Here is a 21,482-nt window from a genome sequence, read left to right as displayed (position 1 = left end):
AACAACAACAGCCAGGGTCCGGAGGATCTAGCCCCGGTTCGGTGAGTTTTCTTCTTTTCCTTGGCAAAAGGCGACAAGTTTCTTGTTTAAGGCTGATATCTGGCGTGGTTTTGCGCTGATTTCCGATGCGTGTTTACGCTAATAATTAGTTTCATATGAGTGTATAAATGATTGACAGGCTAGAAGCATTATCATTCAACAAAAATATGTTTTGACCTTTGAATCAGGGCTGCTAATTTTGAATGCTTGGTATTAAACAAATAAGTGGGCTACCAGACTTGTATCCAATTACCAATAATTGCCCAAAATTTGCAAGGCCTTAGTTCTTCCTGCACTTTCCGTTGGCTATGCAACAGAGGCGTAATTTCGTCAAAATCCCGGGGGAAGGAAGTTGGAGCCAATTTTCCCAAGTCAGTTAAAAACGACCAATTGCAAAATGAAAAATAAGCCGTATAATACCATAAAGGCAACGGAATATTAAAGGAAACTGATCTTTTTCTGTGGGTGCTTGAATTATGTTGGTCAATCTTAGCTTTGCAAGATTTTCTGAGACGCTAAATTTCAGGGGGCGGGTGGCTATTCTTCTGTCCGATAGCAAACTACGCCCTTACTATCCAAGCCTCTTGAGGATCAGTTCGATCAAGTCAATCTTTATGGTTAAAGTTACTTTATTGATTTGAACTAGTTGCCTTCATAACAATAATGCTACCAACACAGATTAATGACAAAAGATGTTTGATTAATGGTTTGTATACCTATACATTGTGGGGGAGGGGGTTGGATTGCAATTAAACTGAAATATAATATAAGATTTATCGAAAAGGTTTCTCTTATAAGAATAGAGTAAAAATTTTGTTGTTCTTGTTGCTATTTAAAATTGAAATCTTGCACCAAGGTTTGCCATTTTTGCACCAATTATAAGATGCTATCGAAAACACTGCACCAATTAGCACCATTTGCCTATTAAACACTGGAATGAGTTTTTGAGAAGAACCATGTCCGTACGAAACTGCACCTTAGCTCATTCTCCATAGCCTACTAATGAAATTCAACCTAATAATAGTGCTTTGTTTCACCCGATGAATCCTACAAGGGAATCTAAACCATAGAAAATCTCTGTCCGGGATTCTAACAAGCTCAGCCCACCATAAACCAGGCATGGTATTTTGGTGCACCAGGCAGGCATGGTGTTCCGCTCATTTTTGCTCTGTTTTCTTTTTCTAATGGACATCTGATTTTTCTAATGGCCTCTGAGTTACTTTTATACTCTTAACAATAGATAATGCAGAGCAAATGGATTTTGTTTTAGAGAATGTTTGTGGTCTGCATTCAAAGGGTTATCCCGGGTGAGGGTTCTGGGTTTGAATCCCCCTCCCCTTAAAAAATAAAAAGGCACTGTTCTATTATCTGTATTACACGCTATATATTGTCTAGGAGAATGCTAAAGGAAACTAGACAAACGGGTATCCATCAATAGAGAAATGGATCGCAAACCGTGGTTTGTGATTGCATTTACAATGTTTAAACTATTGTTTTTTGGGGTTTAGGTGGGGGAAGGGAAAGGTACCTAGGTTTGGTTAAGTATTTAATAAATGCTATGCTTTACCCCCCACCCCCCTAATCTGCAAACATATAGCCTAAATTTGTTTCTAAACTATTATATTTTTCATCCTATTTTGTTTTATTTCATTAGCATTAACCAAACTTCACTTGACGTGTGTGTTACAGTTAATAGAACAGTACAAAAAAAACTGTCCAACTCGTAAAAACTTAACAAAAATGCATATAAAACAAATTTCAGTGAGTTTTTACAGTTACTCCCCCCCCCTCACGAACGCCATCCTGGATGTGCCCTTGTCTATATTATTTTCCTCTTTAGTAATCTAGGAGCCAAGTAAGGAATCAAAAAGAAAATGCTAGGATTGTGCAAGCATGGATGATTTTTTTTTTTCTCAGGGAAGATGCAGGCGAAATAATTAAAACAATAAGAAAAGATTTTAATTAAAACGGTAATTAAAATCATATGAAAGTCATAGGAAAAGTGTTCTTCCTCCTGTTCGATATTTCGAGATACTACTAATACTAACAACCCCCTGCAGGGCCAAGCCGCGTAAGGCCAACACAGCTGCGCACGCTCTTCCCCCATCTAAATCTACTTTGAGACGCTTATGCATAATATTCATGCGATTTTAGGCTCTGTTGCAGGTGATTTAAACCAGGGTCGCATTGCAAAGTGGCGATCAATCCACTGTGCTACTACTGGGTCTAAAAGTGTTAATAGGGAGATATGGAAGCATTGTAAATCGTATGAGATATTTTTTGGAAGGGGAAGGGAGGGAGTCCCCGATATTACATACCTGACTTGAACATGGGCCTGTCAGAAGCTAGTCTGACTGACATGACCACATCTTGTATTTTTTACCTAGCATCATAAGCACTTGATTTACAGTTAACTTTTACATTCGTGATGATAATTTGTAAAAATAATTTAAGAGTTCAGAAAAGAATCAAGGCCAAAAAGGATAAAAGAACATCTGGTAAAATTTTGTTTTCTTGGAAAGTTGTTGATTTAGGCGAATCAAACTTTCAGAAATGTATCCAGGGCCTTAATAATGCCCGAAAAAGCTCTTTGAAGCTCCTATCTCTGCTCCGTCTCTTTATCTAAGACTTAGAAGATTGCATTGGGTTCAGATCTAATCTTGCATAGAATTACCCCCCCCCCCCTAAAAATTTTCCAGTTAATTTTAGTTTCATTTGTTCTTTTTTACTCTTGGTTTTATTTTTATTTTTCGATTTTTTTTGTAACGCAAATACGAAAAAGGCTATTTTCGAAATTTAGAGGGGGGGGGGGCAGTTTATGTCTCTTTTTTTGCCCCGCTGCTTTGAGACCCTCCCACGGCTCCCACAAATGATATTTCCTGGCTATAGCCTACGCATGCGAGAAGATTGGAAATATTCTCATTGAATTAGCTTATTTTAACACTAATTACCTCTTGCATTAAGACACTGTTGATAGAATATCAAAACCTTAAAGTAACATTGGATTTGAAGGGTGTTTTTTAGTTTACTTCAAATTGTCCATGGTAGTGAACAGTAAGTAAAGAGCGGATCTTGTCAATAGAAACCGACAGTTTAGAAAATGAGGTTTATTTAAAAATATGTGCACACAAATTTGGTTTTCATGTTAATTTCAAGTATGCTAAGTTCGATAATCTGGAAGTATTTCATCAAAGTTATTAGCGTAATAATATTAATATTGTACCATATATAATAAAGACTACCAACGATTTCACATCCAGTAAACGATGCTTAAGAATTAAAATGCTCTTGTAAATGAGGTTAAATGACCGTTTCCAGGGTAGGGGTTACCCGTTTTGAACTCCCTTGAAATTTTTGTCCAGCTCATAAAAAAGTAACACATACGCAAATAGACAAATATTGATGCGTTTTGTTAAGATTTTTGTCGGTACTTGTTAAGAATCCAGTAGTCACGCGAGAAGTAAATTTTTTTTAATGCTAGTAAACTAAAACAAAATAAGAGTAAAAAATAATATAGTTCTTAGATACATTTGGGCTATACATTTGTACACTAGGGGTGGGGAGGGGGGGTAAAGCATAGCATATATTAAATACGTAACCTAACCTAAGTACCTTTTTGTTCCCCTTCAACCCCAAAAAACTAAAGTTTAAATCTTTGTCGCGGAGTGAGCAGCACCTCACATCTAGCGGAAACCTGTTTTTATGTAGCTTCTCGGTCTTTCTCGATGCAGTCTTTCTCGCGGGACTACTGGATTCTTAACAAGTATCTTTTTTTCTTGTAGAACTCCCAAAAAATTACGAGAGCTTAGAAAAGCTCTCGATAGAAAATATTATAAAAATTTTGGAAACTAGTTCGGAAAATTTGAGATACAACAAAATAATATATATAAAAAAATCGGAAGTTCCGAAAATCACGAAGTAATTCAAATATAACATCCGTTATATTTTCATAAATGGTAAATCAATGTATTGCCATTTTGCATAGGCTATCTATTGGCGTTCTTAAAACTTCCCGGAAGGCAATTATATGGGAGTAGGCCTTGGGGTGTTTGTGAGTTGTTCATTTTTTGCTTTGTGTTTCGTATAGCACACTTATTTGTTGTCGTGTTGATATATTAGCCCCCTCCCCCATGGTGAATTATTTGAATATATTGCGCCCTATATAAATAAATAATGCCGTTTCCGAATTCAACTTTAATGGTTTTGATTAGAAGATGTGTTTAGAAAGTAAATTTTTTGGAACTTTTAAATATGATAAAAAAAAAAGAAATCATGGCTAGTTACGAAATTCATGAAATAATTCAAATAAGGCCTCGGGTAAATCTAAGAAAGTTTCTAATTTTGATAGATAAATGAAAATGGACGGGAAAATATTTTTTTTTGCATTTTTATTTAAAATTTTATTTTACAATTTTCCTGGTCTTTGATGTTCTTGGACCTTCTTGAAGGAATCCTTAATGGAAGGAAGCAAATTCATATAAATGATACCAATGATTTCAATTCCTGAAAAATACAAAACAAAAAACTAAGTGAAATTAATAGCTGCAGTTTAAAAAAAGTGTGAGTGAAAAGAAAGTGTTTTTGAAAATAAAAAGAAGTAGGACAATGTTTGTTCAAATTATAAAGTTTTTAGCGCCGTATCACGTAATTGTCAATATTGCCACGTTGAGTCATGAACATAAATCAGTTAGATTTGACAATACTGTAAAAATTCAAACATTATCAATCTGCTGATTCCTAAAGACATCTACAAAGGAAATTTACGCCTTTTTTAGTTGCGCCTCTTTTACGCCTCTTTTTCATTAAAAATTGAAATTCCTTTTTTTCTAAGTTTTGGATATTTTGTGGACAAAATGCATTCTCAAGTTTAACTGATCAGCTTTGCAGTGCTCATTTATTTTCAATGTGGCAACACTGATGAAAGTATGGTACTGCTCCATAAAACTCATAATTTTGAGACAACTCAAAGCAAAATCTTAGAAAACCGTAGTTTCCGTTATAAATATACCTAAGGTGGGTCCAGGGAGCCATCAAACAGTCAAATTTCATTTTCAATGTCCTTTTCTTTATAACACAAAAATTGAGGTTTTATTTCTGCTTTTGAAATATAAATGGCGAAAATTAGCAAATTGCGATAATACTTTGACAAGGAAGTTCCATAATAGACTTGGTAAGAAAACTAGCATCTAACAAAATACTGTGCCTATTGTTTGTATTGGGTGGGAAATTAGAACAGAAAGTGGATTGACAATTACAGACCCTGAATAGGTTGAACAGAATTGTTTTGAAGAGTCCAATGGTGGGAGGTGGAACTGCTGGTGGCTGGGCAATAAAAAATTCAAATCAGCTCATTTTCCAAAGGGGCTCTTCCAAGGGCGGATCCAGGATTTTTTTTCGTTTTTTTTTTTATACTAATTTTTGACTCAGTTTTCGACTAATTTTACTGATTTTTACCTAGATTTTTACTAATTTTCGACTTATTTTCGACTCGGTCAAAAATTTAGGGGGGGGGGGTTCAAACCGGGTAACCCCCCCTGGATACGGCCTTGGGTTCTTCGCAAATGACATGTGATTGAACTAGGCAAGAGTAAGCTGGATGCATTTCTAAAATATGGGAGCGCATGGGGTTCAGTCCCAATTTTGGTCTGAAATCCTGAATTCTTAGCAATAACAAAGCTTTGATTTATCAGTTCAAAAAAGTTTGGTCAATTATTTACAATGCTTTTGAATCGGGGTATGTTAAAAATAAGACTAATAATCCTTGTATAGAGGGCAAATTGTGTAAGTGGTTCAAAATAAAAGTTTTTTTTTCTAAAAGTAAATCAGTGCGTTGCCATTCTACATATCCATTGGTTTTGGCAAACTTTCTATGAGATACTTGCGTAGTGTTGAGCCCTGGGGCCTACACCCCTGATTTATCCTGTTTTAGCAGTGCCACTTTTGCCTTTAAACCTTTTATTTGGGTCATACTGTTTTTGTGTCTCGTATAAAAGGCTGCATACATGTTATACCCATTAGTGACTTCATATTAAAAATCATATTATTTCCGTTCTAGCCGAGTGGTTATCACGCTAGACAGCGCTGTACCCACGATTTTTGTTAGGGGGTGGGTTACAAAAAATAAATAAAAAACAGCATCAAAAATTTGTTTATATGCATTTTTTTTTACGTTTTTACAAATGTAACATTTTTTTTTGTGGGGGGGGGGGGTCGAACCCTCTAACGGGGGTTCGAGTCATGGTGTTGCTGGTTGTTCGGTTTCGAACAGGGTCAATGGCGTGACTTGGTAAGCTTAGCCAGAGTCGACGCAACAGAGACATGGTGCCTGAAGAAGTCTGGGGAAGGTAAACAAGAAAGGTTGTCCGAAAGCACAGGATGGCTGGCCCCTGTCCCCCCCCCCCATTGCACTTCCTGGCATTGCGCTGGATTTGTACTTTCTTCCTGGCTTGTGTTCATATATAATTTTCATTTAAATAGCTGTAAATTGATCCTATTTTATATATTAAACATTAAGTGCCAAATACCCAAATGATTTACATTTATATTGCTTTCAAAAATTAATGAAGTTTTTCTAACATGCGATTGGGAGGTGGTATCCGCCCTTTATCAGTCTAAAATCTAAAATAATTACAAAAGTTTTGATTGTTTTAATATTAAGAAGAAAACGAGTTATATTGTTCTGCGTGTGGCGAGGAAGTATGATGATTGTAGAGAGTAATAGGCTTGTAAACAAAAATTGCAGTCTCACAACACTTCTTCTCGACTCTTATGTCCATGGATATAAGCAGACCAAGTCCGCAGAGTCGCAGTTATGTAAGTCTAACTTACATATACCACTTACTACACTGTCTTATTTATATGTTCGTGTTAACCCGCTGGTTTTGTGAACTAGCCCCCTTCCCCTACCTTTGAATTGTCATCGCTCCGCCCTCGAAATAAATTCCTATGTACATGCTTCCTGGAGGTCATAAACCTTTTCAATCATTAACTCACTTTGAATCTTATTGCATGATATGGCTTTATGGCTGTTTTCGGTGATTGTATTTAAATTTCTAAAAAAAAAACTGCTGCCAGAAGACAATCCTTTCTTGCATCTCCAGGGATGTATGAATCTTCAGTAGGATGCAACTACTCTAGCACATTGTGCTCCTCCCTTTTCCTCGTTTATGTGGGATGTATATGGGATATACATGATATATCCCATTCTTCCCTGTTTTTTTTCTTCTCCCCTGTTTTTTTCCTGCCCTTAGAGCCTTTCGGGGGAGTTTATATTGGAGTGTATTTTGTTGAGTTGATTGATTGAATAAATTGATTGATTGATTGATTGTATATATCATAAATATGTGTCATAAAAAAGATCATATTTTTACCCGTTATTCATTTAAGGTCAACAATCGCAAACAAAAACTGTAACTTAAAGTTTTCTTTGCAGAGGGATGAACGCCATGGGTTCTTTGTGAGGAGGGGAGGAACTGAAGGAAAGACTAGTTTTGTCTCCCGTTTTATAGGAACTTCCCCCATTTTTAACATATTTTACGAATTTTGCTATCTTAAGGTAGATACGTGTCGTGTATGTTTCCCTAAGCCTTCTCCAATTGACACTGTTGGTTTTGATTTTTGATTAATATTAAATTATTAAAATTATTAAATTATTAAGAATTATTAAATTTTAGTAAAAATATTAAAAATTTATTCAAATATTATAAAAATATTAAAAATCTTAGATTATAAATTATTAAAATTAAATTTTGATTAAAATTAAATTAAAATAAAGCATTTTGATTTTGATTGAAATTCATGTTAGTAAGAAAATGGAGATTGTGTTTTGTTTTTGCGAGGGCGTTTCATTTTGGGGAATTGGATCTGAGCCCCTTCCCCTAAGTTTTGCACCAAACATCCGTGATAGCATGGCACACGGGATTCATGACACCTAGTTTAGTGAGTTGAGTATCTTGGTCAGTTTTTCGCGTAAAGTTTAAAAATTTGCGCGCGAAATTTTTAATTTTTAATGTTTTTCAGCAGGATAAACGTTGAAAACTATGTGGCATGGAAATTTGAGAAAAACGTCGAATTGACCTGTTCCGTAAAAACAGCGGAAGATTTAAAAAGAAAATTCATTGCTGTTATTAACTTGTATATAGTGGTCTGATACAAAAAGCTTCTCGGTACATTGTCTAGTGCAAAATGAATTTATTGGTGTTTGCTCACAGCTATCTGTTCTTAAATGCGTTAATTCTTTATATGCGAGCACCAACTGAAATAATATAAACAATCACAACTTATCAATCCCTAAACAATCACTAACTTATCTTCGACATTCCTTTGGTCACGTAATTGATGCGTTTAAGTTTCAAACAGTTCGTGGTAACAACCTGCAAGTAAGGTGCGATTCGGCTCAATAGTAACCGAAATTCCAAAAAACGGAATTTTGATTTCAATAGTTGCATTAAAAGAATTGGCTTATTATCCTGATTCCAAATATATACGATTCATCAAGTTTAGTGTTACCTGTTAAAAGCTACGAGCCTGAGAAAATTTCCTTTATTTTTGAAAAAGGGGGGAAACACCCCCCTAACAGTCAATGAATCTTAATGAAAATCAAACCCTCAGATTCAGCGTGTCTGAGAACCATGCTGTAGAAGTTTCAAGTTCTTACATACAAAAATGTGGAATTTTACATTTTTTTTTGCCAGAAAAAAGATCACGGCTGCCCCCCTCCTCAATACCTTGCACTTTACGCTAAAGTTTGACTGTTTGTACCAATTTTTTTAAAGAACTACTCCAGAAACACAAGGGCCGTTTAGCTAGAATAGGAACCTTTTTTTTAAAACTGCTAAAAATTTTACAGTAAAGAGCAAGGTATTAAGGGGGAAGCCCCTTTATATACGGAATAATTTCTGTTCGTTTTGAGTTTTAATGTTGCTGTTTACTTTCAGTTGAAAAAACTTGTTGCTTTTTTTATTTAATCAATACCAGCAATGTGTTTTCTTTCTATATTTTCTCTTCTTTGAGTTTTCTGGACTTTATCAATTTGACCATTCGATTGCGCTGTCAGTAGTATCTGAGTCGTTCAGAGGTCAAGTAGGTTTTGTCAGTAAAGCAAACAACTCAGAAATTTAAAATGAAAAAGTGACGCTGGTTTTGAAAAAAGTGAAAAAGTGACAAATCTGGCGGAAGCATCCATGGAGTTTTTTTTTGTCTTTGGCTATTTTTATTTATCACCTAAAAGAAGTACAAAAAAAGAAATCACTGTGGAACATCAAAAATATGAGAGTTCAATGAAAGATAGAATAAACTTTAAGATAGCATGACTAAAACTTTCAACGACAATAAAACCTGAAAGGAGAAAAAACACAAACTAACCGTTTTAGGGGGGGGGGTCAAATGGCACTTGTCCCAGGCACAGGCACAGAAATTTTAGGGGTACGAATATTCAAATGAATAATCAAACGACTATAATCATTTTGTAATTTTTGTAATTTTATTTTTATGAAAATGAAGTAGAAAGAGAAGTTGGCATTAAGTATAAGCAAATTGAATCCGAAATTTTAATTTTTCCCTTATCTTCATCGCTATTCGTTGAAAATAAAAATAAGCAGACCGAGTTCAATTAGTTTAAATGTTTTTTTTTTATATTTTCTGTTCAAACTTGTCCGTGTTTTATAGGATGTTGAGATAATTAATAATTTTGCAGTGGTAACTTAGGTAAGAAAAGTCGGATTTAAATAAATGGAAAATTTTGTTAATAAATAAAAATTTTGTTGAACAGTGGCATGAAAATTTTTCTAAGACGGAATGAGGGCGCTAATCAAGATTTTGTCCTGGGTGCAAGAGATGCTAAAACTGTCCCTAGCTCACCCGAATCAAATATAAGGCGCTTTTTTGTATCATAATAGTACGCGGCATCTGGAAGTTTTCTGGGGGGCAATTCTAACGCGAAACCCATTTACAATTTTAGAATTTCTAAAGCAACGCGGTACATGCATGATGAATTTATAGTATTTGAAATACGCTCATATAGATATTTTAGGTTCCTCTCTGGAAAGCATTAAATGTAGGAGATTCTTTATACTCATAATAAGTTAAGTCCCAGTTAACCTTCCTGTGGGTCGTTGAAACGGCGCATTCTTGTCCACCCGTCACCCGGATCCAACTCAACTACGTACAACTGGCTCACTTTCACCCACTGGGATAGCTGCCTATACGATATTCATCTAAAAACTTTCCGTTTCAGCAACGAGTGAAGGCTCTATCCCATTGGTTGAAAATGAGCAGTTGTACGTAGTTGAGTTGGATCCGGGTGACGGGTGGACAAGAATGCGCCGTTTCAACGACCCACAGGAAGGTTAACTGGGACTTAACTTATTATGAGTATAAAGAATCTCCTACATTTAATGCTTTCCAGAGAGGAACCTAAAATATCTATATGAGCGTATTTCAAATACTATAAATTCATCATGCATGTACCGCGTTGCTTTAGAAATTCTAAAATTGTAAATGGGTTTCGCGTTAGAATTGCCCCAGAAAACTTCCAGATGCCGCGTACTATTATGATACAAAAAAGCGCCTTATATTTGATTCGGGTGAGCTAGGGACAGTTTTAGCATCTCTTGCACCCAGGACAAAATCTTGATTAGCGCCCTCATTCCGTCTTAGAAAAATTTTCATGCCACTGTTCAACAAAATTTTTATTTATTAACAAAATTTTCCATTTATTTAAATCCGACTTTTCTTACCTAAGTTACCACTGCAAAATTATTAATTATCTCAACATCCTATAAAACACGGACAAGTTTGAACAGAAAATATAAAAAAAAAACATTTAAACTAATTGAACTCGGTCTGCTTATTTTTATTTTCAACGAATAGCGATGAAGATAAGGGAAAAATTAAAATTTCGGATTCAATTTGCTTATACTTAATGCCAACTTCGCTTTCTACTTCATTTTCATAAAAATAAAATTACAAAAATTACAAAATGATTATAGTCGTTTGATTATTCATTTGAATATTCGTACCCCGAAAATTTCTGTGCCTGTGCCTGGGAAAAGTGCCATTTGACCCCCCCCCCTAACACGGTTAGTTTGTGTTTTTTCTCCTTTCAGGTTTTATTGTCGTTGAAAGTTTTAGTCATGCTATCTTAAAGTTTATGCTATCTTTCATTGAACTCTCATATTTTTGATGTTCCACAGTGATTTCTTTTTTTGTACTTCTTTTAGGTGATAAATAAAAATAGCCAAAGACAAAAAAAAACTCCATGGATGCTTCCGCCAGATTTGTCACTTTTTCACTTTTTTCAAAACCAGCGTCACTTTTTCATTTTAAATTTCTGAGTTGTTTGCTTTACTGACAAAACCTACTTGACCTCTGAACGACTCAGATACTACTGACAGCGCAATCGAATGGTCAAATTGATAAAGTCCAGAAAACTCAAAGAAGAGAAAATATAGAAAGAAAACACATTGCTGGTATTGATTAAATAAAAAAAGCAACAAGTTTTTTCAACTGAAAGTAAACAGCAACATTAAAACTCAAAACGAACAGAAATTATTCCGTATATAAAGGGGCTTCCCCCTTAATACCTTGCTCTTTACTGTAAAATTTTTAGCAGTTTTAAAAAAAAGGTTCCTATTCTAGCTAAACGGCCCTTGTGTTTCTGGAGTAGTTCTTTAAAAAAATTGGTACAAACAGTCAAACTTTAGCGTAAAGTGCAAGGTATTGAGGAGGGGGGCAGCCGTGATCTTTTTTCTGGCAAAAAAAAATGTAAAATTCCACATTTTTGTATGTAAGAACTTGAAACTTCTACAGCATGGTTCTCAGACACGCTGAATCTGAGGGTTTGATTTTTCATTAAGCTTCATTGACTGTTAGGGGGGTGTTTCCCCCCTTTTCAAAAGTGGAAATTTTCTCGGGCTCGTAGCTTTTAACAGAGCAACACTAAACTTGATGAGATCTGTACAGCTGGAATCGGGATAATAAGCCAATTCTTTTAATGCAACTGTTGAAATTTTCAAAATTCCGTTTTTTGGAGATTTCGGTTACTGGTAGAGCCGAATCGCACCTTACTTGCAGGTTGATTGCCACGAAACTGTTTTTGAGAACTTAAACGCATCAGTTGCGATGACCAAAAGGAATGATCGAAGATAAGTTAGTGATTGTTTAGGGATTGATAAGTTTAGTGATTGTTTATATTATTTCGGGTGGTGCTCCGCATATAAAGAGACCAACGCATTTAAGAACGAGATAGCTGATGAGCAAACGCCAATAAATTCATTTTGCGCCTAGGAACAATGTACCGAGAAGCTTTTTGTATCAGACCACTATATACAAGTTAATAACAGCAATGAATTTTCTTTTTAAATCTTCCGCGTATTTGGAACGCAGGTCAATTCGACGTTTTTCTCAAATTTCCATGCCGCATAGTTTTCGGCTTTATCCTGCTGAAAAACATTAAAAATTAAAAATTTCGCGCTGCGAATTGCCAAACTTTACGCGAAAAACTGACCAGATACTCAACTCACTAAACTGAGGTGTCACTCCATCCCGTCTGCCATGCTATCACCCATGTTTGGTGCAAAACTTGGGGGGAAGGGGGCTCCAGATCCAATTCCCCAAAAATGAAACCCCCACCTCACGCAAAAACAAAACTGCAATCTCCATTTTTTCTTACTAACATGAATTTCAATCAACATCAAAATGCTTTATTTTAGTTTAATTTTTAATCAAAATTTAATTTTAATAATTTATAATCTAAGATTTTTAATATTTTTATAATATTTGAGATAGATTTTTAATATTTTTACTAAAATTTAATAATTCTTAATAATTTAATAATTTTAATAATTTAATATTAATCAAAAAATCAAAACCAACAGTGATCAATTGGAGAAGGCTTAGGGAAACATGCGATTCTGTATCTACCTTAAGATAGCAAAATTCGTAAAATATGTTAAAAGGTGGAGGATTCCTATAAAACGGGAGACAAAACTAGTCTTTCCTTCGGTTCCTCCCCTCCTCACAAGAGAACCCATGGCGTTCATCCCCTCTGCAAAAAGAAAACTTTAAGTTACGGTTTTTGTTTGCGATTGTTGACCTGTAAATGAATAACGGGTAAAAATACAGTCTTTTTTATGACACATATTTATGATATATACAATCAATCAATCAATTAATTTATTCAATCAATCAACTCAACAAAATACACTCCAATGTAAACTCCCCCGAAAGGCTCTAAGGGCAGGAGAAAAAACAGGGGAGAAGAAAAAAACAGGGAAGAATGAGGATATATCATGTATCCCATATACATCCCACATAAACGAGGAAAAGGGAGGAGCACAGTGATGCTAGAGTAGTTGCATCCTACTGAGAGATTCATACATCCCTGGAGATGCAAGAAAGGATTGTCTTCTGGCAGCGGTTTTTTTTAGAAATTTAAATACAATCGCCGAAAAGCAGCCATAAAGACCATATCCTGCAATGGAGATTCAAAGTGAAGTTAATGATTGAAAAGGTTTATGACCTCCAGGAAGCATGTACATAGGAATTTATTTCGAGGGCGGAGCGATGACAATTCAAAGGTAGGGGAAGGGGGCTAGTTCACAAAACCAGCGGGTTAACACGAACATATAAATAAGACAGTGTAGTAAGTGGTATATGTAAGTTAGACTTACACTAACTTGCGACTCTGCGGACTGAGTCTGCTTATATCCATGGACATAAGAGTCGAGAAGAAGTGTTGTTGAGACTGCAGTTTTTGTTTACAAGCCTATGTACTACTTCTACAATCATCATACTTCCTCGCACACACGAAACTGGTATAACTCGTTTTCTTCTTAATATTAAAACAATCAAAACTTTTGTAATTATTTTAGATTTTAGACAGTATAAAGGGCAGATCTACCCACCTCCCAAATCGCATGTTAGAAAAACTTCATTAATTTTTTGAAAGCAATATAAATGTAAATCATTTGGGTATTTGGCACTTAATGTTTAATATATAAAATAGGACCAATCTACAGCTATTTAAATGAAAATTATATATGAACCACAAGCCAGGAAAAGTACAAATCCAGCGCATATGCCAGGAAGTGCAATGGGTGGGGGGGGACAGGGGTGCCAGCCATCCTGTGCTTTCGGACAGCCTTTCTTGTTTTACCCCTTCCCCAGACTTCTTCAGGCACCATCGTCCTGTTGCGTCGACTTCTGGCTAAGCTTGCCAAAAGTCACGCCATTGACCCTGACTCGAAACCGAACAACCAGCAACACCATGACTCGAACCCCCGTTAGAGAGGTTCGACCCCCCCCACAAAAAAATGTTACATTTGTAAAAACGTAAAAAAAAATGAATATAAACAAATTTTTTGATGCTTTTTTTTATTTATTTTTGTAACCCACCCCCTAACAAAAAATCGTGGGTACAGCGCTGTCTAGCGTGATAACCACTCGGCTAGAACGGAAATAATATGATTTTTAATATGAAGTCACTAATGGGTATAACATGTATGCAGCCTTTTATACGAGACACAAAAACAGTATGACCCAAATAAAAGGTTTAAAGGCAAAAGTGGCACTGCTAAAACAGGATAAATCAGGGGGTGTAGGCCCCAGGGCTCAACACTACGCAGAAGTATCTCATAGAAAGTTTGAAGCCAAAACCAATGGATATGTAGAATGGCAACGCACTGATTTACTTTTAGAAAAAAAAACTTTTATTTTGAACCACTTGGCAACAATTCGCCCTCTATACGAGGATTATTAGTACTTATTTTTTACCATACCCCGATTCAAAAGCATTGTAAATAATTGACCAAACTTTTTTGAACTGATAAATCAAAGCTTTGTTATTGCTAAGAATTCAGGATTTCGTGACCAAAATTGGGACTGAACCCCATGCGCTCCCATATTTTTAGAAATGCATCCAGCTTACCTCTTGCCTAGTTCAATCACATGTCATTTGCGAAGAACCCAATGGCTGTATCCAGGGGCGCTACCCGGTTGGGCCCCCTCTAAATTTTTGACCGAGTCGAAAATAAGTCGAAAATTAGTAAAAATCTAGGTAAAAATCAGTAAAATTAGTCGAAAACTGAGTCAAAAATTAGTATAAAAAAAAAAACGAAAAAAAATCCCTGGATCCGCCCTTGGAAGAGCCCTTTGGAAAATGAGCTGATTTGAATTTTTATTGCCCAGCCACCAGCAGTTCCACCTCCCACCATTGGACTCTTCAAAACAATTCTGTTCAACCTATTCAGGGTCTGTAATTGTCAATCCACTTTCTGTTCTAATTTCCACCCAATACAAACAATAGGCACAGTATTTTGTTAGATGCTAGTTTTTCTTACCAAGTCTATTATGGAACTTCCTTGTCAAAGTATTATCGCAATTTGCTAATTTTCGCCATTTATATTTCAAAAGCAGAAATAAAGCCTCAATTTTTGTGTTATAAAGAAAAGGACATTGAAAATGAAATTTGACTGTTTGATGGCTCCCTGGACCCACCTTAGGTATATTTATAACGGAAACTACGGTTTTCTAAGATTTTGCTTTGAGTTGTCTCAAAATTATGAGTTTTATGGAGCAGTACCATACTTTCATCAGTGTTGCCACATTGAAAATAAATGAGCACTGCAAAGCTGATCAGTTAAACTTGAGAATGCATTTTGTCCACAAAATATCCAAAACTTAGAAAAAAAAGGAATTTCAATTTTTAATGAAAAAGAGGCGTAAAAGAGGCGCAACTAAAAAAGGCGTAAATTTCCTTTGTAGATGTCTTTAGGAATCAGCAGATTGATAATGTTTGAATTTTTACAGTATTGTCAAATCTAACTGATTTATGTTCATGACTCAACGTGGCAATATTGACAATTACGTGATACGGCGCTAAAAACTTTATAATTTGAACAAACATTGTCCTACTTCTTTTTATTTTTCAAAAACACTTTCTTTTCACTCACACTTTTTTTAAACTGCAGCTATTAATTTCACTTAGTTTTTTGTTTTGTATTTTTCAGGAATTGAAATCATTGGTATCATTTATATGAATTTGCTTCCTTCCATTAAGGATTCCTTCAAGAAGGTCCAAGAACATCAAAGACCAGGAAAATTGTAAAATAAAATTTTAAATAAAAATGCAAAAAAAAAATATTTTCCCGTCCATTTTCATTTATCTATCAAAATTAGAAACTTTCTTAGATTTACCCGAGGCCTTATTTGAATTATTTCATGAATTTCGTAACTAGCCATGATTTCTTTTTTTTTTATCATATTTAAAAGTTCCAAAACATTTACTTTCTAAACACATCTTCTAATCAAAACCATTAAAGTTGAATTCGGAAACGGCATTATTTATTTATATAGGGCGCAATATATTCAAATAATTCACCATGGGGGGGGGCTAATATATCAACACGACAACAAATAAGTGTGCTATACGAAACACAAAGCAAAAAATGAACAACTCACAAACACCCCAAGGCCTACTCCCATATAATTGCCTTCCGGGAAGTTTTAAGAACGCCAATAGATAGCCTATGCAAAATGGCAATACATTGATTTACCATTTATGAAAATATAACGGATGTTATATTTGAATTACTTCGTGAATTTTCGGAACTTCCGATTTTTTTATATATATTATTTTGTTGTATCTCAAATTTTCCGAACTAGTTTCCAAAATTTTTATAATATTTTCTATCGAGAGCTTTTCTAAGCTCTCGTAATTTTTGGGAGTTCTACAAGAAAAAAAGATACTTGTTAAGAATCCAGTAGTCCCGCGAGAAAGACTGCATCGAGAAAGACCGAGAAGCTACATAAAAACAGGTTTCCGCTAGATGTGAGGTGTTGCTCACTCCGTGACTAAGATTTAAACTTTAGTTTTTTGGGGTTGAAGGGGCAAAAAAGGTACCTAGATTAGGTTACGTATTTAATATATGCTAAGCTTTACCCCCCCCCCTATTGTGCAAATATATAGCCTAAAATTGTTTCTGAACTATTATATTTTCATCCTATTTTGTTTTATTTCATTAGCATTAACGAAACTTCACTTCTCGCGTGACTACTGGATTCTTAACAAGTACCGACAAAAATCTTAACAAAACGCATCAATATTTGTCTATTTGCGTATGTGTTACTTTTTTATGATGCTGGACAAAAATTTCAAGGGAGTTCAAAACGGGTAACCCCTACCCTGGAAACGGTCATTTAACCTCATTTACAAGAGCATTTTAATTCTTAAGCATCGTTTACTGGATGTGAAATCGTTGGTAGTCTTTGTTATATATGGTACAATATTAATATTATTACGCTAATAACTTTGATGAAATACTTCCAGATTATCGAACTTAGCATACTTGAAATTAACATGAAAACCAAATTTGTGTGCACATATTTTTAAATAAACCTCATTTTCTAAACTGTCGGTTTCTATTGACAAGATCCGCTCTTTACTTACTGTTCACTACCATGGACAATTTGAAGTAAACTAAAAAACACCCTTCAAATCCAATGTTACTTTAAGGTTTTGATATTCTATCAACAGTGTCTTAATGCAAGAGGTAGTTGGTGTTAAAATAAGCTAATTCAATGAGAATATTTCCAATCTTCTCGCATGCGTAGGCTATAGCCAGGAAATATCATTTGTGGGAGCCGTTAGGAGGGTCTCAAAGCAGCGGGGCAAATCAAGAGACATAAACTGCCCCCCCCCCCTCTAAATTTCGAAAATAGCCTTTTTCGTATTTGCGTTACAAAAAAAATCGAAAAATAAAAATAAAACCAAGAGTAAAAAAGAACAAATGAAACTAAAATTAACTGGAAAATTTTTAGGGGGGGGGGGGTAATTCTATGCAAGATTAGATCTGAACCCAATGCAATCTTCTAAGTCTTAGATAAAGAGACGGAGCAGAGATAGGAGCTTCAAAGAGCTTTTTCGGGCATTATTAAGGCCCTGGATACATTTCTGAAAGTTTGATTCGCCTAAATCAACAACTTTCCAAGAAAACAAAATTTTACCAGATGTTCTTTTATCCTTTTTGGCCTTGATTCTTTTCTGAACTCTTAAATTATTTTTACAAATTATCATCACGAATGTAAAAGTTAACTGTAAATCAAGTGCTTATGATGCTAGGTAAAAAATACAAGATGTGGTCATGTCAGTCAGACTAGCTTCTGACAGGCCCATGTTCAAGTCAGGTATGTAAGCACGGGGGACTCCCTCCCTTCCCCTTCCAAAAAATATCTCATACGATTTACAATGCTTCCATATCTCCCTATTAACACTTTTAGACCCAGTAGTAGCACAGTGGATTGATCGCCACTTTGCAATGCGACCCTGGTTTAAATCACCTGCAACAGAGCCTAAAATCGCATGAATATTATGCATAAGCGTCTCAAAGTAGATTTAGATGGGGGAAGAGCGTGCGCAGCTAGTGTCGGCCTTACGCGGCTTGGCCCTGCAGGGGGTTGTTAGTATTAGTAGTATCTCGAAATATCGAACAGGAGGAAGAACACTTTTCCTATGACTTTCATATGATTTTAATTACCGTTTTAATTAAAATCTTTTCTTATTGTTTTAATTATTTCGCCTGCATCTTCCCTGAGAAAAAAAAAAAAAAATCATCCATGCTTGCACAATCCTAGCATTTTCTTTTTGATTCCTTACTTGGCTCCTAGATTACTAAAGAGGAAAATAATATAGACAAGGGCACATCCAGGATGGCGTTCGAGAGGGGGAGTAACTCGTAAAAACTCACTGAAATTTGTTTTATATGCATTTTTGTTAAGTTTTTACGGAGTTGGACAGTTTTTTTGTACTGTTCTATTAACTGTAACACACACGTCAAGTGAAGTTTGGTTAATGCTAATGAAATGAAACAAAATAGGATGAAAAATATAATAGTTCAGAAACAAATTTGGGCTATATATTTGCACATTAGAGCGGGGGGTAAAGCATAGCATATATTAAATATGTAACCTAACTCTAGGTACCTTTCCTTCCCCCTCCTAAACCCCAAAAAACAATAGTTTAAACATTGTAAATGCAATCACAAACCACGGTTTGCGATCCATTTCTCTATTGATGGATACCCGTTTGTCTAGTTTCCTTTAGCATTCTCCTAGACAATATATAGCGTGTAATACAGATAATAGAACAGTGCCTTTTTATTTTTTAAGGGGAGGGGGATTCAAACCCAGAACCCTCACCCGGGATAACCCTTTGAATGCAGACCACAAACATTCTCTAAAACAAAATCCATTTGCTCTGCATTATCTATTGTTAAGAGTATAAAAGTAACTCAGAGGCCATTAGAAAAATCAGATGTCCATTAGAAAAAGAAAACAGAGCAAAAATGAGCGGAACACCATGCCTGCCTGGTGCACCAAAATACCATGCCTGGTTTATGGTGGGCTGAGCTTGTTAGAATCCCGGACAGAGATTTTCTATGGTTTAGATTCCCTTGTAGGATTCATCGGGTGAAACAAAGCACTATTATTAGGTTGAATTTCATTAGTAGGCTATGGAGAATGAGCTAAGGTGCAGTTTCTGTACGGACATGGTTCTTCTCAAAACTCATTCCAGTGTTTAATAGGCAAATGGTGCTAATTGGTGCAGTGTTTTCGATAGCATCTTATAATTGGTGCAAAAATGGCAAACCTTGGTGCAAGATTTCAATTTTAAATAGCAACAAGAACAACAAAATTTTTACTCTATTCTTATAAGAGAAACCTTTTCGATAAATCTTATATTATATTTCAGTTTAATTGCAATCCAACCCCCTCCCCCACAATGTATAGGTATACAAACCATTAATCAAACATCTTTTGTCATTAATCTGTGTTGGTAGCATTATTGTTATGAAGGCAACTAGTTCAAATCAATAAAGTAACTTTAACCATAAAGATTGACTTGATCGAACTGATCCTCAAGAGGCTTGGATAGTAAGGGCGTAGTTTGCTATCGGACAGAAGAATAGCCACCCGCCCCCTGAAATTTAGCGTCTCAGAAAATCTTGCAAAGCTAAGATTGACCAACATAATTCAAGCACCCACAAGAAAAAGATCAGTTTCCTTTAATATTCCGTTGCCTTTATGGTATTATACGGCTTATTTTTCATTTTGCAATTGGTCGTTTTTAACTGACTTGGGAAAATTGGCTCCAACTTCCTTCCCCCGGGATTTTGACGAAATTACGCCTCTGTTGCATAGCCAACGGAAAGTGCAGGAAGAACTAAGGCCTTGCAAATTTTGGGCAATTGTTGGTAATTGGATACAAGTCTGGTAGCCCACTTATTTGTTTAATACCAAGCATTCAAAATTAGCAGCCCTGATTCAAAGGTCAAAACATATTTTTGTTGAATGATAATGCTTCTAGCCTGTCAATCATTTATACACTCATATGAAACTAATTATTAGCGTAAACACGCATCGGAAATCAGCGCAAAACCACGCCAGATATCAGCCTATACAAGCAAAACTTGTCGCCTTTTGCCAAGGAAAAGAAGAAAACTCACCGAACCGGGGCTAGATCCTCCGGACCCTGGCTGTTGTTGTTCAACAAGTCGCTATCCATAGTGGACATTCCAGTTACGAGAGATGATTGCGTCACTCAAAAACCAGTCCCTTTTCAGCTAAGCCACAGCATACAAACCTGATTTTTGAAACCAGTTCCCTAAACAAAAATCCCTAGAAAAAAGTACAATGACGTCACTATTTAGTTGAAACAAGTTCAGAACTATGTATAGACACTAAACCGACAATTTCGTAGTCGGGTTGGGTATGACCCCAGAGTTTTGGGTGTTCAGTTATGAATGCGGGTCTCATTCTGCCCATCGGCTAATGTCATAAACCTCGGGTTTTAGACGCCTCAGATACAAGGAATAGAAGAACATTATTCAGCATATGAGTATTCGCAAAAGAATAAGTTTTCTTTTTTTGTTTGCTCAGCCAGCAGTTCACCCATAAAGATTGTTAGACATAGACAATGAAATTCTGAGCAGTGGGTTGTGCCCAAGCTATTTTTGGCTGCAAAGATCCGACATCTGCTATCATCTTATGAAACCCAAATCGGTAACCAATAGAAATGTTCTTAAAACCCAAATTGGTAACCAATAGATATGTCCTAAAATCGCTAAAGATGACATGACGGGGAAAAATTGGATTCCCCTAAAACATGAAGTTACAAAATAAGAACTAGTGCTGTATCTAGGAGGAGGGGGAACGCGTTTCAACCCTCCGCCTAAAATAATTCCATGACTTGTAAATTGGTCGGAAAAACGCTGCTAAAACGATTATTTCTAAAAAAAAATATATTTCTGACTTCCCCGCTTTTATTTATAGCAATAGCTTTTTGGCTATAAATTGGTCTTGAAATGCAAGTATTTCAATTAATGTCAATGATCAATTCAAATGAATATTTTTTCCTCAAACTATTAGCTTTTCATACTTTCCTTTTG

At 35.6% G+C, this 21,482-nt stretch overlaps 1 protein-coding gene across 4 annotated transcripts in view; it reads right to left on the bottom strand.

Annotated features, from left to right (window-relative positions):
* LOC148945835 (protein grainyhead-like) overlaps positions 1 to 21,482 on the bottom strand; it is a 317,009-nt gene that overhangs the window by 235,892 nt on the left and 59,635 nt on the right. For 3 of the 4 annotated variants that reach the window (XM_089098118.1, XM_089098121.1, XM_089098120.1), the window contains exon 2: positions 20,541 to 20,712. In XM_089098118.1, coding sequence (XP_088954244.1) covers positions 20,541 to 20,608 — 68 coding nt within the window. In that variant the 5' untranslated portion in view covers positions 20,609 to 20,712. Of the gene's footprint in view, positions 1 to 20,540; positions 20,746 to 21,482 lie in introns of those variants that run through there. The other variant, XM_089098119.1, reaches the window with a different exon arrangement.

The sequence above is a fragment of the Artemia sp. Qi Xiang Cuo genome, chromosome 12 (assembly GCF_049724085.1).
Source record: "Artemia sp. Qi Xiang Cuo chromosome 12, ASM4972408v1, whole genome shotgun sequence".
Taxonomy (NCBI): Eukaryota; Metazoa; Arthropoda; class Branchiopoda; order Anostraca; family Artemiidae; genus Artemia; species Artemia sp. Qi Xiang Cuo.
The sequence above is the reverse complement of the archived record's forward strand: the minus strand, read 5'-3'. Positions and strand labels throughout refer to the sequence as shown.